The 26,771-nt window shown below is 48.9% G+C and overlaps 1 protein-coding gene across 1 annotated transcript; it reads right to left on the bottom strand.

The window, feature by feature from the left end:
• Nucleotides 1-991: 991 nt before the first annotated feature.
• TRIM29 (tripartite motif containing 29) lies at nt 992-26,771 on the bottom strand. The gene is made up of 9 exons (XM_036397536.1): nt 25,926-26,771; nt 18,069-18,164; nt 16,682-16,915; nt 15,102-15,300; nt 10,667-10,750; nt 7,239-7,304; nt 5,178-5,279; nt 3,600-3,679; nt 992-1,054 (listed from the first exon to the last, which is right to left on the bottom strand). The coding sequence occupies exons 1-9, from the start codon at nt 26,769-26,771 to the stop codon at nt 992-994; spliced, it is 1,770 nt and encodes a 589-aa protein (XP_036253429.1).

Genomic DNA, 26,771 nt, shown 5'->3' with positions numbered 1-26,771 from the left:
GGGACGAGCTTTGGGTTATCCAGAAAGGTTTGAGAGCTCTGGGGACAAGGGGACAGCTGCCTAGCAGGGGGTGGTGACACAATTCCAGCTCTGGGAAAATCCTGCTGGGGTTTTTTGGGCAGGTGAGGAGCAGAACTGAGCTTGGAGGACCTTGGGGACATGAGATGCCCCAGGGGATGTGACAAAAGCAGGAGCTGGGTGTCCCCAGGATGGAGAGGAAAATCTGGAGCCTGGGAAGAGTTTTGGGGTGTCCATCTTTGGGGCATGACAGCTCTGGGGACAAGGGGACAGCTGCCTAGCAGGGGTGACACAATTCCCAGCTCTGGGAAAATCCTGGTGGGGTTTTTGTCAGATGAGGAGCAGGGCTGAGCTTGGAGGACCTTGGGGACATGAGATGCCACCAAGGGCTGTGTCCCCAGGGTGGAGAGGAAATCTGGAGGCTGGGAAGAGTTTTGGGAGGGTTTGAGAGCTCTGGGGACAAGGGGACAGCTGCCCAGCAGGGGTGACACATTCCCAGCTCTGGGGACAAGGGGACAGCTGCCCAGCAGGGGTGGCACATTCCCAGCTCTGGAAAAGTCCTGATGGGTTTTGTTGGGAAGGCGAGGAGCAGAACTGAGCTGATGGAGGTCCCATCTCACCAGGGATGTGACCCCAGGGCGGAGAGGAAAATCTGGAGTCTGGGAAGAGTTTTGGGTTATCCAGCAGGGCCTGAGAGCTCTGGGGACAAGGGCACAGCTGCCCAGCAGGGGTCGGTGACACATTCCCAGCTCTGGGGACAAGGACACAGCTGCCTAGCAGGGGGTGCCACCCAAGCATCCACAATTCCCAGAGGGGCAGAGCAGCCGGGGGGACGGGGAGGGGACAAGGAGGGAGAAGTCCCGGTGTGCTGAGGGCAGGGCCATGGCTGCCCTGCCCTGGGGGAGCAGGCGGGTGGGCAGAGCGGGGACATCGGTGACAATCTCAGCTGAGCTCTCCTCTCAGCCGCAGCAGCTCAGGGCGCCTCGTTGGAGGTGGCTCCGTTGCCTTTGTTGACGTAGAAGGGGCGATAATGGGACTGCAAGGGAGAATTTGGGGCACGTCAGTCTGAGCCCTCCTTTTCCCCTCCCATCCACCCTCATCTCACTAATTCCTGCCTCGGTGCTGCAAGGAATTGGATTTTCGAATTGTTTTTCATGATGCGGCTTATTTATTTTATTTTCATATCGTTTAATCTATGTTTTTATAATTTAATTTTAAAAGTTTAAAATTAATTTAATTAATTTAAATTAAATATAATTAATTTAATATAATTAATTAATTTAATTCTACTAATTTAACTCTACACTTTTAACTATAAGACTTTAAAAATATTTATTAATAAAATACTATATAACAAAATGTTTCGATTTTAACTTAATTTTAAAATACTTTATTTTATTTTTATATCGTTTAATCTATGTTTTTATAATTTAATTTTAAAAGTTTAAAATTAATTTAAATTAATTTAAATTAAATATAATTAATTAATTAAATTCTACTAATTTAACTCTACACTTTTAACTATAAGACTTTAAAAATATTTATTAATAGAATACAATATAATAAAATGTTTCCATTTTAACTTAATTTTAAAATATTTTATTTTATATATTTATATTATACTTTAATTTTAATTAGTTATGTTATAATATAGAAATAGTATATTTCTATATTTATGTTATACTATAATTTTAATTAGTTATGTTATAATATATAAATAGTACATATATTTGATATAAATATATATAAAATATATATTCTAGATTGGCTGCACAATCTGCAGCCTGGCTGGGAATATCCCCCCATCACTGAAGGAATAACAATGGAATTCAGGGAGAAAAATGGGGGTTTTAATATCCCCCCATCATAGAAGGGGAATTCAGGAAAAAATGGAATTCAGGAAAAAATGGGGGTTTTAATGTCCAGCTGGGAATATCCTCCCACAGCTGAAGGAATAACCATGGAATCCAGGGGAAAAAAATGGGGGTTTTAATATCCCCTCATTACTGAAGAAATAACCACTGAATTCAGGGAAAAATGGGGGTTTTTAATATCCCCCCCACCACTGAAGGAATAACCATGGGATTCAGGAAAAAATTGATGTTTTAAAGCCCAGTCTGCCTTGGGTTTGTTCTCAGGTGCAGAAGGTGGGAGAAACCCCCCAGGCCCCTTTTGGTGCAGCCCTATTGAACAGCAGGAAACACCAGAGCAAGCCCAGCCCATCTCCCTGCTCAATGTTCCCTTTTATCAACATTCTCTTCATTTTCTGGCTCTAATTTCCAACAGAATTAAGATATGAAAGAGGGGGGCTTCATTTAAAACAGCTCCCTGGGTGTGAAAAAGACCTTCCTCCTTAAACAGCCCAGTCCTTTGTGAAAATTCATATTTACAGACCTTTTAGAATGCATATTACTTAAATGCACATTTAAAGGCTGGTTTAAAAGCCAGATTATTGGCCCAACAGACCATAAAAGCTCCTGCAGAGATACTGCAGTATGTATTTCTATTTTGGTGCTTTGAAATGCTTATATTTATCAGCTCAGTTGTTGGGTTCAGGGCTGTGTGGTGAATATTGGCTATAAAAAGGAAATGGTCATTATAAATGTGTAAAAAGGAGAGGAAGGGACACAGGGAAGGGATGGTGGGAGAAGTCACCCAGATTTTCTCTGTGGGGATTAAAGAAAAATCCCTGGAAACACAAAGGATGTGGGGGATGATGTTTTAGAGGTCAAACCCGAGGCAGAAGGGATGGCAGAGTTTTGCTGGTTTGCTGCAGCGCCTTCAAAGGCTCCAGGCTGGATTTCCTGGGAGAATCTCCCAAGGAACATCCCTTCCATGGGAATTCTCCTCCTGGGGAGCCTTGAAAATGGGGCAGATCCAGCTGCAGCCCTCAATTTCTACCTGGTGTGGTTTCCCTCAGTGTGGGAATGCTCTCTGCTCCTTACGCCAAACAATAAATCATCTCTCAAAAATGTGCAACCAGAAATTTAAAAAAAAAAAAAATAAATAAACAAAATGTTCCATTTGTGGTGGCGAAAGCTCGACAAACTTAATCCAGATCATGCAAGGCCTTAATGATCAGCACAGTGTGAATAAAACCAGATTAGCTGGGTGCTCCTGGGGCAGTGTATTTGAGACTACAGGCCCTAAAACATCACTGGGTCACTGCCCTGTGCCTCTTGTCATGGTCAGTGTGAAGCCAGGGGCTCAGAGGTGCTGTGGGGGTTCCTGACCCCTCACCTGGGGTGCTGCATTGGCCACTGCAGGACAGGATCACTTTGCTGTGGTTGTGTCTGGTGTCACTGACACTCTGCGGATGTCACACAGTGACACAGAGTGGGTGACAGGGAAAAGTGCTATCAGCGCCATTTGAAAGCATTTGCACTGTCCCTATTTCTGCATCACATTTTAGACCAAAACCTTTTCAAAACATCATTTTTGCAGCGTTGATCAGTGCTGGGGGGGTTAATCTGCATCCTGAACAGGAGCAGTGGGGTTGAAACTTTCATTTCCACGCTCCCAAATGACCCATCCTTATTCCTGAAGCTCCCCCAAGGAACAAAAATTATTCTTTTCCTTACCAATACAGACTGCTTGGAGGAGGATTTCCACGTCTGTGGCGTCACCTTTGCAGACTGGTGCCTCACTATGGAAGGGTAGGCTGTGACGACACAAAACGCAGTCACACACACAGCCCCTGCCACTGCCACCCCCGCGCTGTCCCCGGGAGCAGCAGCAGGACTGGAAGTGCCACCTCATTAGCGTTGCATTGCTCAACGTGGAAATGCAGCCGTGCCCCGGGTGGGACACACAGACAGCCCGACAGACTGATGCCTCTGCCACCACCCAATCAGGCAGGAAAAGGCAGCAGAGAAGGGCCGGCTAATTAAAATGTCTGAGGAATGCAGAGAGGTGGAATGCAATCAGACCAATTAAATTCAGGCCGAGTCCCAAAGTCAGCGTTGTGGCTCTTGCAGAGAGCACTGCAGGCTGTTTAATTAGTGCAGAGAGCTGAGCCTGGCCTTCCTGCAGCTCCTCCGGCAGCTTGAGGAGCCCTGACCCCCTTCCAGCCCCCCAGCAGTGTCACAGCCAATGTCACCATGGCCCAGCATCCCAAATTAATCACGCCTGACTCTGCTTGGCAGGTCCTGGAGCACCTGGATCCCACCCCGGGTGGGAAGTGACAGCAGGGTGATGAGGTGGTGAATGAGGGTTTGGTTTTGGTGAGGCAGCTCCTGAATTCTTTTTTTTTTTAAGGTTATGCTGTTTGTGTTATTTTACAGCCAGGAAACTAGAGGGGCAAATGGTGTCTTCCTCAAGAATCATCTAAAATTTATCCCTGCCCATTACAAACAAAATTTAAAATCCCTCCACCTGTTCCCTAAATAAAACTTGAATGGTTTTTAACAATCCTTGCTGCCCTGCTTCAGCAGAGTCACTCTGGGCAGGTGCCTCAGAGATTGGCAGGGAGGCCAAGGTGCTGCTCCAGGAAGGCAGAGCAGGATGAGGGGGTTTGGGACCTCAAAGGTGCCAAAAGGTGTCCAGTTGGGAATATCACTGAAGGAATAACCAGGGAATTCAGGGAAAAAAATGAGGGTTTTTATATCCACTTGGGAATATCCTCCTCAGAGGATAAGGATACCTAAGAGGTATTAATACCTCTTATTACCAGGAAGGCAGATTAGGGGCGTTTGGCACCTCAAAGGGGTGGGAGGAAGGCACAGCAGGATGAGGGGGTTTGGGACCTCAAAGGTGCCAAAAGGTGTCCAGTTGGGAATATCCCCCCATCACAGAAGGAATAACCACGGAATTCAGGGGAAAAAAAATGGGGTTTTTAATGTCCACTTGGGAATATCCTCCTCAGAGGATAAGGTACTAATTCCTCTTATTACCAGGAAGGAAGATTAGGGAGTTTGGCACCTGAAATGGGGCAAGAAGGCAGATTAGGGGGGTTTGGCACCTCAGATGGAACAGAAAGGCAAATTAGGGAATTTGGCACCTCAAATGGGACTGAAAGCCAGATTAGGGGGGTTTGGCACCCCAAAGAGGGCAGGAAGGCAGATTAGGGAGTTTGGCACCTCAAACGGGACAGGAAGGCATTTGAGGGGGGTTTGGCACCTCAAAGGGCGGGAGGAAGGGGAACAGTCAGTTCCTAGTACCGGTCTTAGTGAAGAGGCTCCCATCAGACTGTTTGCTGAAGTCACCGGGCGGATTCTGTCCCACCGAGGAGAACTGAAAAGGCAGCTTAGTGCCATTGCCTACTGGAAGATAAAGAGGTTTTTGTTATTCCACAGGGCTGCAGGGGGGCAGTTCCAAACAGCCCCGTGACACTGCCTCCACCTGGCTCAGGGGGACACCAGCCCCTTGGGCCTCTGGTCCCTTTCTTCTCTCAGGGACAGGAGGCAGGTGAGGGCAGGCAGCTCTGTGTAGCCATGGTACTTTCTGAAAAATCCCTTTCCTTAGGATTGTTCCTCCTGAGAAGCTGAGAGGCCTCAGGAACAAAATGCAAACAATGGTTATCTGCTGCTGTGGAATGCAACAGGTGCATCTGGGATTGGGCTCATGTGGTTGTTTCTAATTAATGGCAAATCACAGCCCAGCTGGCTCAGACTCTCTGTCCGAGAGCCATTTCATTCCTTTTCTATTCTTAGCTGGCCTTCTGATGAAAACGTTTCTTCTATTCTTTTAGTATAGTTTTAATATAATATAATAAATAAATATATAAAATATATATAAATATATAAAAATTCATAAATATATAATATATATAATATATTATATATAAATATATAAATATATAAATATATATTTATATAAATATATAAATTTATATTTATATAAATATATAAATATATAAATATATTTTATATATAAATATATAAATATATACTATAATATAATATAATATAATATAATATAATATAATATAATATAATATAATAATAAATCAAGCCTTCTGAAACACAGAGTCAGCTCCTTGTCCCTTCCCTCATCCCGGGACCCCTGTGAGCACTGTCAGAGCTGTGTGTGGGTGTGAGGTGATGCCAGCCTCCAGGCAGGGCCCAGCCTTTCTCCTGAGAGCCCCAGAGTGCAGGTGTGGCTGGAGAGCAGCAGCTCCCTGGGGCAGGAGGGATGACTCCAGCACTGCCCTTCCTCCCAGCACTGCAGGCTTCCTCCAGACCATCAAAGCTTCCCCTCCTGGCCTCCTCGGGGTCAGGAAGGAATCTGAGAGCAGGGAGATGAGAGGGACCCAGCCCTGGCTGAGGTGTGGCCCTGAGTCACCAGAGCTCCCCAGGCAGGGTGGCCCTGGCTGCTTCCAGGGAGCAGGAAAGGATGGACCTTGGAGGACCTTGGAGGAAGGAAGCAAAGGAGGAAAATGGGAAGGGAAAGGAAGATGGGGATCTGGGAAGAAAAGGCATGAACGTGGGCCAGGCTGTGTCCTTGAGAACACAGGATATTCCAGCTGGGAATATCCCCCCATCATTGAAGGAATAACCAAGGAATTCAGGAAAAAAAATGGGGGTTTTAATGTCCCCCCATCACTAAAGGAATAACCACAGAATTCAGGGAAAAATGGGGGTTTTAATGTCCCCCCATCATTAAAAGAATAACCAAGGAATTCAGGAAAAAATAGGGGTTTTAATGTCCCCCCATCATTAAAGAAATAACCACGGAATTCAGGGAAAAAATGGGGGTTTTAGTGTCCCCCCATCACTAAAGGAATAACCACAGAATTCAGGGAAAAAATGGGGGTTTTAATGTCCCCCCATCACTAAAGGAATAACCACAGAATTCAGGACAAAAGGGGGGATTTAATGTCCAGTTGGGAATATCCTCCTTAGAGAACAAGGACACCTAAGAGGTACAAATAGCTCTCATTAATAAAAGGTGTGATAGAACGAAGCACCTTGTGCTTCTGAGACTGGCTGGGAGTACTTGGAGTCTCCTCCTGCTTCTGCCACAACCTCCCCAGGGTGCTCTGAGTGTTCTGGGCATCTTTGCCAACCGCCTCCTGTGTTTCTGCACCTCCTTTCTCTGTGACCAAGCAGAACCAGGGGTGCCTTTCCCTGGCTGGGCTGCGTGCCATAGCCCAGCAGGGGCTGGCTCTGGGGTTTTTTAGGTGCCAGGGCAGCTGAGAGGGGCAGCAGGAGAGGTGGGTTAGTGAGGCAGAAAGCTGTGGCACGGGGGGTTAGATCCTCTCAGGCTGCAGGCAGAATTACCCGTACCAAGTGTTTCCTCGGTCGCTTGGAAGGAGGAAAATTCCCATGACCGTGGGTTGAAATTGGCTGTAAAACAAGAGCATCCAGTTCAGCAGTGGGCTCCTGACGAGGCTGTGCCTGGCACTGCTCTAGGAAAGGTCCCCACCGAGCTGGGAGCAGCCCCAGAGCAGAAATCAGGGCCCAGGCAGCAGAGGAGAGCCTGGGTTTTACCCCTGGGCGATGGGGAACGGGGAACAGAGAGAGAAGAACTCTTCTCCTGCAGTGAGCAGAGCTCCCAGTGCCACAGAGCTGCAGGTTTGGGTTTGGGTACTCCATGTGAGAGCTCTGCAGGCAGAGCTGGGGGTTCAGTGCTCCAGAGATACCAGGACAGGAACATTTCCCTGCCCTGTGTGTGCACCAGGACAGGAACATTTCCCTGCCCTGTGTGTCCCAGGACAGGAACATTTCCCTGCCCTGTGTGTGCACCAGGACAGGAACATTTCCCAGCCCTGTGTGCACCAGGACAGGAACATTTCCCTGCCCTGTGTGTGCACCAGGACAGGAACATTTCCCTGCCCTGTGCCAGGTGAGTGCCCCAGGCTCCCACCAGGCCACACACTGGTGTGTAGGGGAGGCAATAAAGCCCTTTGAGCACCCAGAAAAGCAAAAAGAAGGATCCTTGGAGCTGCTCTGCTGCCATCCTGTGGACTGCTTCTCTGTTTGAGATGTGTTTCTGTGCACACAATTCTGTTTGAGATGTGTTTCTGTGTGCACAATTCTCTCTCTGTGTGCCTGAGCCCCTTCTACTCTTCATTCCAGGGTGATTTTTCCAGCCTCCTCCTGGCTTTGGCCAAACTGTTTGACACACCAGGAGAAGAAAGCTCAGTGGAGAGGTCAGAAAGGAGCGTGGAGCAGCTGGACAGATTGCTCCTCTGTCTTTGGGGCAGTGTTTGAAGTGTTTATGCCCCTCTGCCTCATCCTGTCACTCCTGCAAGGAAATATTGGAATGGTTTGGGTTGGAAAGGACCTTAAAAATAATCTCATTCCAGCTCCTGCCATGGGCAGGGACACCTGGTTGCTCCAAGCCCTGTCCAGCCTGGCCTTGGGCACTTCCAGGGCTCCAGGGGCAGCCAGAGCTGCTCTGTGCCAGGGCCTCACCGCTCTTGCAGGAAGAATTTCTTCCTAATATCCCATCTAAACCTCCTATCTTGCAGCTTGAAGCCATTTATTATGAAATTCAGGAGCAGTGGAAGTCTTGAATTTAAGCAGGGTTCAAACGCAATAGGTTCAGCTGGAATCCAAGCAGTTCCCCAGTCTGGGCTGCTGCAATCAGCACAGAGCATTCCCCAATCCAGCAAACAGAATTTCCACCGTGGCCTGGGGCAGAATCTGCAGCGACCCAGCCTGCAAACAGGGTGTGCAGCAAAGCTGCCATGAGATACTGAAGGATTCCAAGGCTGTGACACAATGCAGAGGGTGGTCCTCGGCTTTTTTCCCCCTCCTGTTTTTTGGGATTCTTGAACAGAGATGCAATCAGCTGCACTGCTGGACTTGGCTGCCACAGGGACAGGGCACAGGGAGCTCAGGAGAGCTCAGTGATGATGCTGGGGATGGTGCATTATTCATGGGCTGATCCTTGGCCAGCCAGTCTGCGAGCCAAGTGGGTCACGTCTCCTGCTTTGCCTACTGATTCATGCTGCTCCCAAAGTCCCCCCTGGAATGGTTCCAGCAGCTGGATCCTCCCTGAGCCCTTTCTCTGCTCCTTCCCCATCCAGCACAGGCTCTGGGTGCAATCCTGGATCATCTGGATCCTCCCTGAGCCCTTTCTCTGCTCCATCCCCATCCAGCACAGGCTCTGTGTCCAACCATGGATCATCTGGATCCTTCCTGAGCCCTGGCCCTGCTCCATCCCCATCCAGCACAGGCTCTGTGAGCAATCATGGCCCACCTTGTTTTTGGCCAGAGTCACTTTGTTGATAGCAAACACAGAGTGAGTAATTGGGAAGGCAGCACTGTGTGTGTTTCCAGGAAAACAGGGATGTGGAGCTGGGATAAAGCATCCCCCAGCTCTGGACAGCCAGCAGGAGGAGGGGAATTGCTGTGCAGCCTCACTCTGCTCTGGACACAAACCACATGGACCTGGCAGGGCCTGGGGGTCCCTCCTGAAATGCTGGATCCCAGCTCAGCACTCACTGACCGTGCTGTGCCACTGCCAAAATGGCTTTTCCCTTCTTTTCCCCTTCCTTTTTGCCAGGCTGGGCACTGTCCCCATCCCAGGGGATGGCACTGCCTGCTGTTCCTCCCTGTCACACCCCTTTAATGCCTTCGGGGCTGTTTCCATCTGAAAGCTCCAGATTTTGGGTAGAGATAAGCTCAGCTTGTGCTATGTTTAAAACTGATTTTCAGATTTCCCTCAGGGTTGGAAAGTTTTGGGCGCAGGGCTGAGTCTGGTCTCAGCAGAACTTCCCTGACAGCACAGGGCCTGCAAACCCTGAGGAAAGAGAGCAGAAAAACAAACTCAGGTCTAGAAAACCACCCCTCTGCCCCTGAGCTCGGGAAGAGCCCTGCTGGCACAGAAACAGGAATGCCAGCCCCGCTCCAAACATCCTCAGGGAGCTGCCAGGCGTGGGCTGAGGGCAGAAAAGGGCAGAAAAGGGCAAAGTGGCAACCCAGACAAAGGGCTCAGTGTTGGGGTCTGGGTTATCCTCAGGAAACACCAGCACAGGGCAGGAATGTGCCCTCAGGGAGGGTCCCTGTCCCTGCCCACAGCAGCAGCTGGGAACACCTGGCAAACCCAGGCAGGGCTGAAATTTGGTCGCTTGCTTTGTGCCACCCTTCCTGTTCTTTTGTTTCTCGCCTTCCCCGGGCTTTCAGCACTCTCAGCTCCCTGCTCTTGATGCCAGTTTAGGAATTCCAACTGGGATTTTGGAGCTGGATGTGTTGGAAGCGTTGGTTCAGTCCAAAAATTCAGCCTGCAGTGACCACACTGCAAGTGGGACAAGCAAATCCCCAGGGCTCTTGTCAGAGCTCACAGAGGAGCTACAGACTCCTGATTTTTGTTTTTTTTTTGGACATATTCCTCACTTCTTCTGTCCTTTCCCTGTAAGGAAAAATTATGTTTGGTGGTGAAAGTAAAATCTTAATGCAGCATTCACTTGATAGCACAGAGAGATAAGCTTTGGATGGAGAAAAACTCTGATTTTATCCTGGAAATTCATGTAAAAACTCCCCTATATTCACTCTTGGATAGAGTTCAGCCACTCCAGCTCTTCCCCATAAAACTGATCACCTTTTCTGCCTGCTTTGAGGCAAAAGCTCTGTAACTGGAGAGAAAACGTGCAGAGGGATGGATCTGAGATGTGGAAAAGAGCAAATTTTGGGCTGGATCGTGTGAAGTTCCTTTCCTGAGGTGGAGGGGAGCCTGCCCAGCTGTGGGATGCCATCCTTACCTTTGGGAGACAGGAACATGGAGAATCTCTTCAGGTTGTCAGGCTGGTTCCACTCGTAGTTGTTCATCATGAACCGGTGATCCCCTGGGGAGGGAGAGCAGGGCATGAATCACTGAATCACAGAGTTAATCACAGAATCACAGTCACAGAATCACTGAATCACTGAATTAATCACAGAATTTATCACAGAATCACAGTCACAGAGTCACAGAGTCACAGAATTGCAGAATCACAGAGTCACAGAATCACAGAGTCACAGAATTGTAGAATTGTAGAATCACAGAGTCACAGAATTGCAGAATCACAGAGTCACAGAATTGCAGAATCACTGAATCAGAGTCACAGAGTCACAGAATTGCAGAATCACTGAATCACAGAATCACAGAGTCACAGAATCACAGAATTAATCACAGAATCCCAGAATGATGAGGTTGGAAGAGACCTCCAAGATCATCGAGCCCAACCTGTGCCCTCACACCTCAACCAGACCATAGCACCCAGTGCCATGTCCAGTCTGTTTTTAAACACATCCAGAGATGGTGATTCCACCACCTCCCTGGGAAGAGCATTCCAGTGCTTTATAATTCTTTTGGTGAAAAATTTTTTCCCAATATCCAACCTATCCCTTCCCTTCCATAGCTTGAGCCTGCGTCCTCTGGTTCTGTCAGAGACCAACCCCACCTGTCTGCACCTCCCTTCAGGAAGGTGTGGAGAGCAATGAGGGCACCTCTGAGCCTCCTCTCCTCCAGGCTGAACAGCCCCAGCTCCTCACAGGGTTTGTGTTCCCAGCCCCTCACCATCCCTGTGTTTGAGCATCTCCACGTCCTTCCCAAACTGAGGGCCCAGAATTGGACACAGCACTCCAGGTGTGGCCTCACCAGCTCCAAGCACAGGGGCAGAGTGACCTCCCTGCTCCTGCTGGCCACACCATTCCTGACCCAGGCCAGGAGCCATTGCTGGGCACTCTGCTGGCTCATGTCCAGGTGCTGATCACCAGCACCCCCAGGTCCAGGGAGCACAGGGATGCACTTTGGGGCTCTTTAATCCCCCTGGGGCATCTTTGCCTGGCAGCTAAAGCAGTTCTGGAGCTGGCCAGGGTCTAAAATAAAAGGTTTCTTCAGAGGCAGAGCCCAGGTGAAGCATTCGACCTCACAGCAAACACAGAATCTTCTAAAATCCATAGGGAGATCTGAGGGTTGAGGCATTTTCCTACCAAAATGCTGTTGTGTGGCTAAAAATTACTCCCAAAGTTTGAGTTTGGCTCCTGTTGTGTGTTCAGCCTGAGCACAGCCTGGCTGATGGAGAACTGCCACTCTTTAGAGCTCCAGAAATCACTCCTGGGAGGGTTACACGGGTTGGCTTCTCCAGTTCTTATAGAGAGATGCTAAAGCTGAGCTTCAAACAGCTCTAAACTCTTGGGCAGGGGGGGCTGGTTCAGGTTTCCTGGATCAGACTTACACCTACACAGCCCAGGTGTGGGTTTCTGACACCGACTCACAGGAAATGAGGCTTTATCACCACACTTGCTGATAAAAACATTCTTTGGAGGCCTCTGCAAACCCATTGTTCTCTGCAAGGAAGTAAATTCAGTTTTCATGTTTAAATAGCTCCATTCTTTGATTCTCAAGTCACTGAACAAACTTTTCTTTTATTTCTCCCATTCCTTTCAGTGCTATTTAAGCTCCCTGGTTATTTGTCTCCTCACCACACAGGTACCTGTTATGACAACTAAAAGGACATGGATTCCCTTTGGAGTCTGCTATTAAGCAGCTTTCATTCCATTAATATAATATTTCTTCCTGGGAAGTTTTTTTTTTTTTTTTACAGTGGAAGATCAAGCCAGCTGCAAATGAATCTGTTGCAGTGACTCAGGGGGAGTCTGAGTTAATAACTCCACAGTTCCTTAATGGATTTAATTCCCTGGCAGCCACTGGATGCAGAGTGCTGCCCTCTTTCATCTGTAACCGTGGCTTGGAGAAGGGAGAGCTCTGAAGCTCCTGGGACTCACCATAAATAACATTTCCCAGCTTTTCATTAGGGCAGAATCCAAGCTGAGTCCCTGGTAAAGCTCCTGGAAGCACCCAGGTTTCTGGCAGGAGTTTAAAAACTATTTTGGCACTTGGATTCCATGGATTTCACATAAAAAACAAGGGCTTCTGGCATCTATAACATGGAGGGGACCCCAATTAAAATAATCAAGAAGTAATCAGGCTTTATCCTGAGCTACCACAACTGAGGGGCTGCAGAACCTTGTTGGGTTTTAAAAATGCCCAAGGAAAATGCTCCAGGACCAGCAAAACCCAGCAGATGGAAATTCTGCACAGCTTCAGGTGAACAAAGAAAGACAAATGCACAGAAGTGATTTTTGCATCTGTTTGTCATCTATTGATATTGAGGTATTGTCAAATTTCTCAGTAATTCTGGAGCATGTGGAGTGTTGGGAATTCTAACAGGAATGTTGCAGTGATGGAAGATGAGTAATATTCAATTTCTGGTGCTACTTTAAAGACAGGGAGAGTTTTAAAACCTGCATCTGGCTGTGCATCCTGAGCACTGTGGGATCCCTGACCTTCCTGAAAGGTTTGTCCAGAAGGATCTGGTCCATTCAATTCATGTCTGATGGAGAATGATGGCTCTGGGCAGTGTAATTATTAATACAGGAGGGGTCTCCAGTAAATACTGTGAATTTGAGTGAATTATCAGAGATCTTGCAGATCTGCAGCAGAGTTCCTCAGCTCCTGTGTTGCATGAGCTGTCCTTGAGGTTATTCCTGCACCTTTTGGCCTCCCACATCCTCCTGGAAGAGCAGGGTGCCACTTATCCTGATATCACCCACTGCTGCCCTGGTATTGGGCTTCCTCAGTGGCTGGGAGATTACATCCAGGTGAGATAAGCAGGTGAGGTAACCACTCACTGCCATCCCTGCTGTCCTGGACAACCATCCAGGAGAGATAACCAGGTGAGATCACCACTCATTGGCATCCCTGCTATCCCAGGATAACCATCCAGGTGAGGTAACCAGGTGAGATCACCACTCACTGCCATCCCTGCTGTCCTGGACAACCATCCAGGTGAGATAACCACTCATCCCTGCTCTCCTGGAGAACCATCCAGGTGTGATAACCAGGTGAGATCACCACTCACTGCCATCCCTGCTATCCCAGGATAACCATCCAGGTGAGGTAACCACTCATCCCTGCTCTCCTGGACAACCATCCAGGTGTGATAACCAGGTGAGATCACCACTCATCCCTGTTCTGGACAACCATCCAGGTGAGATCACCACCCATCCCTGCTATCCCTGGAGAACGATCCAGGTGAGATCACCACTCATCCCTGCTATCCCAGGATAATCATCCAGGAGAGATAACCAGTGATTTCCATCCCTGCTCTCCTGGAGAACCATCCAGGTGAGATAACCACTCATCCCTGCTCTCCTGGAGAACCATCCAGGTGAGATCACCACTCACTGCCATCCCTGCTGCCAGAGGTCATCCCCTGGGATTGGGCAACGTGCCCAGGGTCACAAAGGTCTGCAAGTGCAGCACAGCCCCGTTGTGGTGCCCTGTCCTGATCTCAGGTGTGAGCCTGATGCAAGACAAGTCCTTTATTCACAGCTAATTGTGAGGAAGTGGGTTATAAAGTTAAAAGATTGGTTTTGCTGATGTGGTGGTGGCTGTGACCTCTCCGTTCACCTCAAACACCACTGAAGTGAACACCCTGGGTCAGGGCAGGCAGGAAAGCTGTCCCAAGTGGAACAGGGAACATTATCAGAATCATTCCAGCTCAAGTTATTGCTGCAACACCCAAATGGAGCCATTTTTTACTTGGAAAATTACATTTTCAAATATTTCCTTCTCAGTGGCAGGTGCTTGCAGGGTATTTCAGTGCTGAAACCCCGCACTTGTAATGTTTGATGTCACACCAGCACCCTCCATGTGCTGAGCGTACAAATGGGGTTTCAAACTCGCCATCCCACATTTCACCTGTGTGAATTCACCCTTCACTGAGCTGCCTCAGCAGATCTGTGGAGTTTCCCCTCCTGGAAAATGTCCTGCTAAACTTCCAGGGGTTTGCTGGGGCCTGGCACAGGGCAGGAGGGAAGGGTGGCTGCTCTTGACTCCACACATTAAATCCCAAACATGAAACCCTAAAATGAACCAAAAATCAGGGAAGTGGGGCCAGTTTGGTGTCCTGTATGAGATACCCTAAATCCCTGGCAGTTCAGCTGATTCCATCCCCACTCTGATATTCCAGAATTCACATTCTTCTAACTCTCATCTTCCAGAATTAATTCCAGCTACAGGAGTCGCTTCTCCCACTTCCCCCCCAGGTCTTTGCTTGCTTTCTTCCTCACCAGGAGTGCTCACCATCCTCACCACCCCTGAGCCTGCCCTCCAGGGAAGCAGGGAGGGGAATATTTGGGACGTTTTACCGTTCTCCATGTGGTTCCTCTCGATGAAGTTGCGGCCCAGGTCTGCCTTGCAGATCTTCTCCACGTGCCTCATGCAGACGTTGAGGAGATCATCCCTGAGCAGCCCCATGGATGGGCTCATGCTCTCCCCTTCCAGCAGCACGCTGTAGGTGGGGAGGGATGGAGGGGGCACATAATTCCTCATCAGAGCCCCAAATTCCTGCCAGAGAAAGGGACTGCATGAATGAGGAGCATAAAGGTGTGGAGGCTGAATTGGAGGGAGCTGGTTGGTGTTGGAATCCGAAAGCGGAAAGGTGTCACGGACATGTTTTATAAAATCCTTTCCTTAGGATTTTTTCCTCCTGAGAAGCTGAGAGGCCTCAGGAACAAAATGCAAACAATGGTTATCTGCTGCTGTGGAATGCAACAGGTGCATCTGGGATTGGGCTCATGTGGTTGTTTCTAATTAATGGCCAATCACAGCCCAGCTGGCTTGGACTGTCTTGGTCAGTAACCAGCCTTTGTTATCATTCTTTCTTTTTCTATTCTTAGCCAGCCTTCTGAGGAAATCCTTTCTTCTATTCTTTTAGTATAGTTTTAATATAATATATATCATAAAATAATAAATCAGCCTTCTGAAACATGGAGTCAACGTTCTGGTCTCTTCCCTCATCCTGGCACCCCCGTGAACACGGTCACAGAAAGGAGAGCAGGGAAGGTGGGCAGGGAGGTGTTCTGTCCATGGTTTGCAGCCATCCATACAAACCAAAGGCATGTCCAGGTCCATTCCTCACCCACCAGAGCAGAGACAGCTCCAAATGTCCCCATGAATCCCTGCCCTGGATGGGAACTGGGGAAGGTTCACATTGGGGCACACAAGCCACAGAGTGTTTTGGACCTGATTAGCACAAGAGATCTGATAATCAGCATGCCTTGGCAAGAACAAGCAGAGCATTGAGGATGGAATCAAGACTGGAGGTTGAATCAAGACTGGCTGACAGGAAAAGAAGAATCAACTTCTGCAAGCAAGAGATGTTGCAGAGTGTAGAAGTTTGTTTATGTGATGATTAACACAATTATTGTAGTAAAAAATTACTAGCCTAGAATAGTATATAAGCATATGTAGTCCACAAAAATATTGGATTCTGATCATCACTCAGTCTCTCACCATTGCTGATAGTTCACACATGGATTGTCTTTGGGACAAATGCCATCCTCTCAAGGGCAAAGGGAAGGGCAATGAGGGTATATAATAATATACAAGCATATGTAGGCCACAGTGAATTTGGATTCTGACCACCACTCAGTGTCTCACCATTGCTGATAGTTCACACATCTCACACTTGTTTGGGATTGTCTTTGGGACAAATCCTGTCCTCACAAGGACAAAGGAAAGGGAAATGAGGGTATATAATAGCATATAAGCACAGGGTATATAGTAATATATAAGCACATGTAGGCCACAATAAATTTGGATTCTGATCACCACTCAGTCTCCCATCTCTCTCACTATGAGAGGTCACACATCTCACACTTCTTTGGGATTGTCTTTGGGACAAATCCTGTCCTCACAAGGACAAAGGAAAGGGAAATGGGGTCACCTGCAGGAAGAGCACGGAGTCACTGATCTGGTGGATCTGCTCCCTGTTCTCCTTGTCCTCCCGCAGCAGCTTCGCCCTCTCTTCCAGCTCATCCACGATTTCCTTCACGTTCTCCGAGGCAATCTTCTCCCTCTGATCCAGGGCAGCCTTCACCTCATCCCTCTGCCTCTCCAGGTCACGGATCAGCTCCTTGAAGTGCTGGTCCACCGTGGCTTTCTCGTTGGTGGTGTAATTCTGGGTGGGGAAGGGGCAGAGAGAGGACGCAGCGGGAAAGAGGAGCAAGCAAATATTAAAATTTCACTGAGTTCTTTGCTAACAGAGAAACACAGAGGGGGATAAATCCAAGGATTCAGCATTTAGAGTATGGAAACTCCAGCTAGGCAAGTCTCAGCTGCAGGAAAGTTGTGCCAAGAGAAGCAATACCTGTTCCTGCAATATTCACATGGATGCAATCCAAAAGGGCCACTGCCTTCCCAGCGGTAAGAGCAGATCTCCCATTTCAATTCATGCACTCACAGGTGACATTTAAAAACACTCTGTCACCTTCTAAATCAGGGCTCTGGCTCCTGGATTATTTGAGAACCAAATTCCCACTATTTCAAAGGATGAAAGGTGCTGAAACTCTTTTTACAAGCCTGACCTCGAGGTGCCTCTGAAATATTCCTGAGAAGGACTGGGGATGTAACTATATTGAGAGTCAGAATTTCTAGGTCAGGTTTCCAATAATAATAATAATAATAATAATAGTAATAATAAAGCAGATGAAAAGCAGAGCTGGTGAGCCAATGTGCTTGCACCACATAAAAGGGAGAAGAATGGCTTTGCCTGTTAATATTATGCAAATTTTCTGGGGTGTCTCCAACTTGTGCTTTCACTGCTTTATTCAGTTAGGCTATAAATGAAAAAAATAATACCATGACTCTATTCCAACCCTTACCACAGTGCAAGAATTACAAAGGAGCCCTCTCTCAGCATGGAAATAAGCTGTTCCACCATAAATAAGATATTTGTGTGGGTAAATTCATCTGCTCCTGCTCTCTTATCTCAGTTTGGGCAACCCAGAGCCCTCCTGCAGGTTATTTGTGGATTTTGTTTCTAAATCTGCCTGGCTACTGGTGATGGAAGGGCCATAAAGGACCTAAAAAAGGAGCCAGAGCAGGGAGGTGCCTTGGTTTTGCATCAGGGCTGCATCTCCCCGCAGGGAATGTCGCAAGATGACTTCAGTGGGAGTTGTTGTTTCCAAGATTTGGCTCGGAGTTTGGGCTGGGGATGAGATAAGGGCTGGGGAAGGGATGGAGTGGGGAAGGGATGGAGGGATGTGGGAGAGGAGGGGAGCAGGAACCGGGGCTTACAGGAGGGAGAGGGGAACTGGACCCTTCAAACGCACCTTGATGCGGTCCCTCTCCTTCTGCCACTTGTCCACCTCATCCTCCACCTCGATGATCTTCAGCTGCAGCTGCTCCTTCTGCAGAGACAGCTCTGTCTGTGGGGAGAGGAGAGGAGAGGGAGCCTGGTGAGCTGGGGCTGAGGGTGGCCCCTTCCACCAGCCCTGCTGTGTCACTCTTGCACCGAGAATGACACAGGGACAGGTGAGAGGCAGGACTGCAGAAAGAGCAAAGGTTTTATTGAAGAGAACTGCGTGGTTTTTATGGAGTGATACCATATATTCTATTTGATTGGCTACTTAACAAAAACACCTTCCTCTCACACCGTCCTTGTGTGGAGACCAAGTAGAACAACACCACCTGCAGATTGTTTGTACTTAACAAGTTACACATCCTTACAACTCCCTGAAAGTTCTCACAAGCCACTGTGAGAAACTCTTGCCGTTTCTCTGTCCCACGGCATCCTGTCCTAGGGTGAGTTGTGATGCTGTATCCCCATTCCTGTGTTCTGTTCATGCTGGATATCATGTTCTCTGCCTTCCAGACTGGCTCTGCAGAGTGAATGTTTTGTTTTGGTTTTGCTCTCAGCCGCTCCCCCACGGCTGGTGGGACACACAGACAGGGCAGTACATGGGTGCTGCTTGTGCTTTTTGCTTTGCTTTTCGCTTTGCTCTTGCTCCTGCTTTGCTCCTGCTTTGCTCTTGCTTTTTTGCTCCTGCTCATTAGTTAGTTTAGCTAAGCAGCCCAAATATTCCCTGGACTGTTTCTCCTTTCCCTTTTTTGGGCCTACTCGAACCTGCTCCGGGCTGGGGCCTGGGAAACACTGAGAGTTTGCACCTTGTGGCTGCAGCAGCTGCCCCAGCACAGGAGGGACTGAGAACAAAGTGACCACCCCCAGAGAGACTTTCTGAATTTGTCATCTTTTTCAGAGCAGTGACAGAGTGGTGTCACTGGTATTGTTCATTCTGTGTGCTGGGGGGTGCTGTGCCTGTTAAATAAACAGGTTCTTTCCACTTCTCTCTGAGGAATCCTTCCCAAACTGGTTGGTGTGGGTTTGCTTTCTGGAGGGGCCCCCTTTTGGAGGTTTTTCTCCCAAATTTTCCCTAAACCAGGACACATCCACGCTGCTGTGCTGAGCAGAGCAGAGCAGCAGGGAGGTCCAGGCTGCAGAGGGCATCCCGTGCTGCCAGCGGGCACCGTCCCAGCAGATTCAGCTCCCTCAGCAAAGCAGCAGCACCCACCTCCCAGGCTGCCTTTAATCACATGGGAGTCATGAGCTGCAGGGGAAGGGAGCTGTTTCAAAATTCAGCTGTGTGTGCAGAGCAGGGCCCAGCCCAGGGTGTGCCTGTGCAGCAATAACAGTTTTCATGTAATTACGGAATGACGTTTGACGAGTGTTGCAACAAGAGGATGATGCCTCCGGCAGGAATTCTGTTTAGACAGGATTGTGGATTAATTTGCTCTGAATTGAGAGCTTTCATGTAGCGATGGAGCTGGGGAATGCTTGGAAAAAAAAAAAAAATTGAAAAGGGGGAAAAAAAAAAAAGGCCACAAAAGGAGGAGGGAAGAGGTGTAGTCAACCTGCTGGGCTGAGATCAGCAACTTCACTGGGATCATTTGCATTTTGTTGTGCAGTGGCTTCCCAGAGAAGCTCAGAGCTGAGACTTGCACAGGAATTTGTGGCAGTGCAGACCATGCACTGTTTCCCTGGGTCATTTTTTCCCAGAGAGGCTCAGAGCTGAGACCTGCACAGGAATTGGTGTCACTGTTTCCCGGGATCATTTTTTCCCTGGATCAGCCCTGGGCCTGGATGTTGGCAAAGTTTTGCCCCGTTAACTCCAGCAATCCCTCCCTGGTTGTTCCCATTCTCCATCCCTGCCCCACAGATCCTGCCCCAGCCTTTTTTGGGGGCATTTCTGCATTTCATGTGTGTGCAGGTTGGCCTCAGCCATGGCTGGAGGCAACATGGCTGTGGGACACCCAGCCCAGAGCTGTTGAGGAATTTCAGAGCTGGCAGAAATTCTGTGTTCTGTCATGTCAGGAGAGTCCTGAGAACCTGCTGGTCATGTGGGATCTTCTGCAAAATCATTAAATCAACCCAAACCACTGAAATTCAGGCCAACAACTAGAGGCATGGATGGATAAATCCACTCTCACACTCCAGCTGTCCGTCCAAGAATGCAGTGGAACATGAAAATCCGGGTCTTTATTGATCAGAGTTTGAGGGTTTTCGGTTCTGCACTGGAAATGAAGAGCGGGGAAGAGGCTGTGAACCAGCCCAGACAGGAGCTCTTGTGCTGATGCCAGCCAAGCGTCTGAACAGCCTCTGGAGCTGGAATCCAGCACAGCTGCTCTGAGAGCCAACAACTGCTGGCCTTTCCAACTCAGAAAATCTCTGTTTGTGGAGGGACAATGGCTGGATGGTGGTTTTGTTGCTTTATAAAACGCAGGAAAAGTGGGCAGAAAAAAGGGAAGTGTGCTCAGAGGTGTCTCAGTGCCACAAAAGCTGCAACCTCACGTTGTTTTTAGGAGTTAGCAGAGCACTAAATATTACCCACACACCCTCAGCAGTGGCCTGAAGGCTGCCATGAGCTGATTCTCACCCTCTGCAAGGGTTCAGGGCACACAGGGAAGGATTTTGTGGCACAGCTTCACCAGGGAGCCCACACTGGCTTCCAGATGAGAAAATCTGCCCTGCTACTGATGGAAAGAACAAAGAGAGGAGTTTGATCCCATAATTTTCACATTTTCAAGAGAGTGACTCGGAGGAATTCCTGCTGGTTTCCATTCCCACGTGCAGGGGGAGATGTCCTGTGCATGGAGACTCTGCACAGCAGGGAAATGCAATGAGATGAAAATGTTTTAGATCCGTTTATCCACTGCATTAACCAATGTGAGAAATTACACCCAAATTCCAGGGATTTCCTTGAGCCACAAAGCTGCATACAAGTGGCATTGATTGCTTGTGAAGTTGTAAAAATCTCACCTCCAGAGCAATTATTTCCCTCCTCATCCCCAAAAATCAGGATATCCTTATAAGAATGGCAGTAAAATCCTACAGAGAAGGACTGAAAGGAATTTTTGGGGAAGAGCAGAACTTTCACAGCCACGTAGACACTCCCAAACTCAAGGGATTTGCAGAGAAAATGACAGGAAAAAAAAAAAAAAATCAGGTGATGGCTGGAAGGTGGTGATAACAATATTATGCTTTTATGGTCCTTTTTAATTAAGATGGGTCTCCAAGGAATTTTGGGAACTATTATTTGTAAAAGTGCTCGTGACTCCCAGCAGTTCAAACACCCCCCCAGAAAGGTGGTGTGGGATGGAGCAGCCACTTAGGAGCAGAGGCACACAACAATTTGGAGCAGGTTTATGACTTGCAAATGGAAATGACAGAGATGGTCCCAATGGCCAGGATGCAAATCCCACACTCAGCCCGATCTGGCAAAGGGGAAACACCAGCACAGAGCGCAGCAGGGGCAGGGGAGGTGAAGGGAGGTGGGATTGTGGGGTGCTGCATGAAATTAAATAAATACTACGAAAAAACCCACCCTAAATACAGGGGGAAATGTTAAAGAGAGGTGCAGGGAGAGTCTGGAATAGTGGAAGCACTGGTGGCATGGGCAGAAGGGTTCAGGAAGGGTTCTCTGGAGGTGGAGCACAACACCAAGGGGTCAGGAGGTGATTTCCTGATGGTTTTAAGACCTTTTTTTGCCTGGGAGGTTGCTTTGGCTGCCCATGTATATCACAGATAAACAGTCACAGAATGGGGCCACAGGGGTTAGGGCAGCGCCTCAGCTTCACTCCCCAAGAGAAAACTCCCATCTGTCTTCACGTTTCTCAGATTTTCCAGGGTCAGAAATCCTTGAGGGACCCTCTAGAACAAATCCATTGGAGGATTTGGGGTGCAGAAGATCCTAATGAGAGATAAAACAGCAACACCCCCATGGTGGGGGTCCCCCAGAGCAGAAATAACCAGAACAGTGTGGGGAAAAGCCAGGAAATCCAGATTTAGACAATTTTTTAAGCACAGCAGGCTGAGAAACGAAGGCACTGAGAACCTTCACGCTCAGATTGGATCCCCTATTAAGGCCTCAGCTAATTAGGGCAGTTAAGAGGCTTCAGTGAAAGTTCAGAGTGTACATCCAAAGAGCTGAACCCAGCCCTGGTGCCGTGGAGGAGCTGCAGATGGGAGATTACAGAGCCCTGCACGATGATGCAAGCGCTTTGTGCAAGGAGGCAGCGGCAGCACAAGCAGCATCATGCCCTGAACACCCTGGGAACAGCCCTGTGTCCCCAGCCTGGGAGAGCTCTGCTAATTAACCAAGGCAAAGCTGCACAAGTGCTGCTCCAGCTCCTTGTCCCAGTGCAGGGCCAGGAAAAAGTCAGGGGGATGCTTGGGACATGATTCCTGCTGGGGGCATTTTCCCATCCCAGCTTCTGTTAATGAAACCCCTGAAAACTCTGCCAGCATCCCATAAAATGCCCCTGGAAAAGCTGAGCCCTTGGAGAGAATTCCTTGCTGGCAAACCAGTGGATTTTGCCTGGATTCTGTCCTCAGTGTAGAGGATTAATGCACAATTCAGGCAAACAGACAAATTTATTTTGAGCTGCGTCCACAGAGCAGCCACAGCTGGTGCAGGTAAAACCCCACAGCCACACTGAAGGCCCCCAAGCCCTTCCAAGGGTTAATTTTGTTTGCTCTCTGCTCAGTGACAGTGATGCAGGGATGGGAGCCCCTCTGGATCCATCTCTGTGGATGGTTTTCTTCAAAGCCTGGCTCATCCTTTGTAAAAAACTCCCCTTTTCAAGGCAGCTCTGTGGGAAGGAGGAACACCCAGCTCCCCTTCCTGTACCCACAGCAAGCTTTGCTTTAAAAGATAAAGAATTAGAGCAAAAAACAACCAGACCAAAGTGTTTTTCAGCAGAGCTGACCTGGCATGCTGAGCACCAGGGCTGCTGCTGGAAGGCAATGCCAGGGTATTTCCAGCTCTGGGACTGGCAGGCAGAGGTGAATTTGTCTCCTTTGGAGAGCAGCCCTGTAGAACAGGTTTGGGATGAAGGATCCCCTTTCAGAATGAAGGATGCTGGCTCCAAGGGGGGGCTCTGCTGATAAATCAGGGTTTTATTGGCCTGTGCACGCTGCTGTGGAGCATTCTCACTTTTCAGGTGTGAGTTGTTATTCCCCAGCCTCACAGAGCTTTTCCTGGCTGGTTTTTTGTACTGGTTCTGGTGCAAACTGTTACTTTTCCTTTAAACCTGCAGCAGGAAATGAATGCAAAGTGGATCTGGGGAGAGCATTAAAGGTTTGCTGGGTAAAATAGGCAAATAGCACTGGGTGGGAAGTCAGGACAAGTGTCTGAGTCCCTGTGCCTTTCTCTCACTTGTGTCTGCTCAGCAGGAACAGGGGGTGAGTGACTCTCACCCCAGGCTCCTGAAAAGTGGAAGATGCTGCTGTGTTCTCTGTCTGGGACAGAGATATCAGCCTTTGCACTGCCCTAACTATAGGTGTCTGTGTTCTGGCTTGTTTGCATTCCTCTGCTCTGCTCTGTCTGCTCCGTGAGACAAGCAGCGTTTCCTAATTCCTTTCCCAGCTCTGAAGCACAGCCCCTCTCCTCCCTACAGGCCCACAGCAAAGCCAGGCTGAAATCTGCATTAATTCTGCAGACCTGGAGGGCAGATGCACCTAAACCAAGCTTATTCTGTGACACTTCTGTGCCACCAAGTCACTGAGCTCCCAGGTTGGCAGCGCAGCAAAACAAACCCCAGCTCTGGAGCCCTCTCCAGTTCTGGAGCCAGGGATGAGGAAATCCTTGCAGACAAATCCTGGACATCCAGCAGGGTGTGAAAGGCTCTGTCAGGACACAGCTTTGTTCTGGTCACCATTCCAGTGGCACAAGATTTGGAGGTATTAAAGTGAAAAGCTCTGCCAGGACACAGCTTTATTCCAGTGGCAGGATGGATCTGGAGGTTTTAAAGCTCCTCTGGAGCTGCTGGGATGCCAAGCTGGGAGCACAGGGCAGGGACAGGGGTGACCTGGTGTGAGGTTGTGACTTCTCCCTCCCAAAAGGGCAGCAGCACCAGGCACCCTCCCAGTTTGTGGTCACAAATTCCAGCTGGGCTGACTCGATAAGGAGAGGTGTTAGACACCGGGGGCTTGGAAATATTCATTGCTCTTTGTGTCTCCTGCTGAGGCTCCACCTCTGGTGAATAGATCAGAGGTGTGAACAAACATTTGCAGGCAACAGCTTTGCTGCTAATTGTTTTTGTCTGAGTGAATGCTCTCTCAAGTTGCAACACGATCAGGCTCTGTCAGGAGAAACACAGGGGCATGATTCATGTTGATAAATCCTAAATCCTCTAGGCTGAGTAGCAGCAGAGCTAAAGGTGGTACAAGGACTCAGAGACAGGAATCAAACAGCATTTAAATCCCATTCTCTGCTCATCCATGGCTGTACCTTTAAAATCAAGGTGCTGGAGGTGTCTCCAGCCACAGGAGGAAGGATCTGAGCAGCTTTGCTTCCTCAGGAAGCAGCTGCTCCCTTCATTCCAGGCAGGAATTGGACACCTTGGCAGACACCAGGCACAGCTTTATGTCAGGGCTGACATCAAAACCACGAGGACAGGCAATTATGGAACAAACAGCAGGCTGGCAAGCCCTGCAGGAATTTGGGAAAGGCTGTCTGAGACGTGGAAAAGGCTTTGTCTGGTTTCAGCAGGGCTGCCAGCTGGAGGTGACATGGCAAGAAAAGACCAGAGGAGCCAGAGATAAGCTCTGCACAAGATGCTCTTTCAGCCTGATGAGGTGAATCTTCCCAGCTCATTGGAAAGAGTAAAATTGTTCTTCCCATTAAGGGAACTCAAGGATTTCTCACAGTGTCTGCCTGGTCACCACACCCAGCACTGGTTTGGGGTTTAGGAGATCTTAGTGCCCTTCCAGGTTCTGCCCGTGTGACTCCAGGCACCTTGTTTTATATAATTAATATTTTACAGGTCTCTTTATTGCCATCTCCCCTGTCCTGTCTGCTTAGAAAGTTTCTCCCTTTTACCACGGGGATGTGCAGCAACAAATGTGGTGAGACCCTGAATTTTGCTAGAACAAGTGAAATCCTCCTCATCCACCCAGAAAGCAAACAACAGGAGGCTTTGAGCAAACAAAGGTGAAAGACATTTCATTAGTGAAATCTCCCTGGATGTCCATCCTCTGAACCTGCTGTAGTAACACTTCAGGGGAAATGATCAGGTTTTGTGCTTGCACCAGGGTTTTGTGCTTGCACCAGGGTTTTGTTTTTTTTCCATCTAAACTTCAAAAGATTTTTTCCATAGGTGTGGCTCAATAGAAAAGAAAAAAAAAAACAAAACCTAATGTCACTCTCAGGAGCTGAGATAGCAATTTTCAATAGTCATTAGCACCCATGAGAAACTTTAGCAGGCACTGATTTGACAATTTGTATTCTGGAGGTGCTGACCCTGAGCAGTGCCCACCTTTCTGTGGGCAACACCACACAACCACTGCCAAAACTCAAGAAGATTTTTAAAAACTTGGCATTTAGGGCTTTGATTCAGCCTCTGCTGGAAGCCAGGTGTGCTGGCAGCCAGGTTCTCCATCCCTAAATGCAGCCTGCAGCCCAACTCTAGCACTGAGCTGCTGCTGCAGCCAGGATCAGGAGAGCACCCATCCCATGGAAACAGCAGCCAGGAAATATCAGTGTCCACTGAACACTGCCCACCAGCACCACTGCATCCAGGATTCCACCCCAAAAATGACCTGAGCGGGGGAGCAAAGGCTGTGCTGTGACATCTGCAGGCTGCTGGGAGCCTAAGGAATGAAAGGAGGAATGAAAGGAAGATAAAATTACCTCTTTGCCTGCCTTCTCGATCTCCACTGTCACCGTGCTGTGGTTCTTGTGCTCCTGGAACATGCAGAGGTAGCAGATGCACATCTGGTCTGTCTGGCAGAACAGCTCCATGGTCTTGCCATGCACAGGGCACTTTCTGGCTTCGAAGTCCCTGATGGGGTCCAGCAGCTGGTGGTCCCGGAACGCCGCTCCCTCCAGGTGGGGCTTGAGGTGCAGCTCGCAGAAGGAGGCCTGGCACACCAGGCAGGACTTGACAGCCTTCTGCTTGTTGTCGATGCAGGAGTCGCAGAGAACGTCCTCCAGCTTCACGCGGGGCCGCGAGCCCGCCGCGCGCTCGGCCTTGTTGAAGGGTCTCCTCAGGTCCCCCGTCTCCACCAGGGGCAGGGAGGATTTCTTCAGGTCCCCCGCAGAGAACAGGGACTTCCTCCCTTCCCCGTCAGCGGGCAGGAAGCTCTTTTTGGAATCCAAGGAGAAGAGGGACTTCCTGAGGTCGCCCTTCTCCGGGAAGTTGAGGCCTGGTCTCCTCATGTCTCCGATCTGGCCGCTGTTGAACTGCATCTTCTTGGAGTCAGCCGAGTCCATGCTGAAGTAGGTTGACCTCTTCTCGTCGGATGACTCCACAAACTGAATGATGGGCCTCTTCCAGTCACTCCCAGAGAAGAGGGAGCTCTTGATCTGCCCTGTCTCCAACGCAGCGCCGCCCGTGCCTTTTATAGCTTCTTTCTCACCTCCGCCAGGGCTCGTGGCCTTCTTGGCTTCCTCTTCTTTTTTGGGGGTACTTGGGCTCTTCACGTCCTCAGGCTTGCTGGCAGTGCCGTTTGTCCTGGCTGCACTCCCCGTTTCCAT

The sequence above is a fragment of the Molothrus ater genome, chromosome 22 (assembly GCF_012460135.2).
Source record: "Molothrus ater isolate BHLD 08-10-18 breed brown headed cowbird chromosome 22, BPBGC_Mater_1.1, whole genome shotgun sequence".
In the NCBI taxonomy this organism is placed as follows: Eukaryota; Metazoa; Chordata; class Aves; order Passeriformes; family Icteridae; genus Molothrus; species Molothrus ater.
This window is presented reverse-complemented; position numbering and strand designations above follow the sequence as displayed.

Bases quoted from the DNA above. Each gene is read 5' to 3' on its own strand.
- TRIM29 (XM_036397536.1), bottom strand. From the start codon at position 26,771: ATGGAAACGGGGAGTGCAGCCAGGACAAACGGCACTGCCAGCAAGCCT. The intron at 10,751-15,101 runs GTAAAACGTCCC...CTCCCTCCCCAG, and splicing joins GAGGAACCACATGGAGAACG to GGGATCACCGGTTCATGATG. The intron at 1,055-3,599 runs GTAAGGAAAAGA...TCTCCCTTGCAG, and splicing joins CCTCCAAGCAGTCTGTATTG to TCCCATTATCGCCCCTTCTA.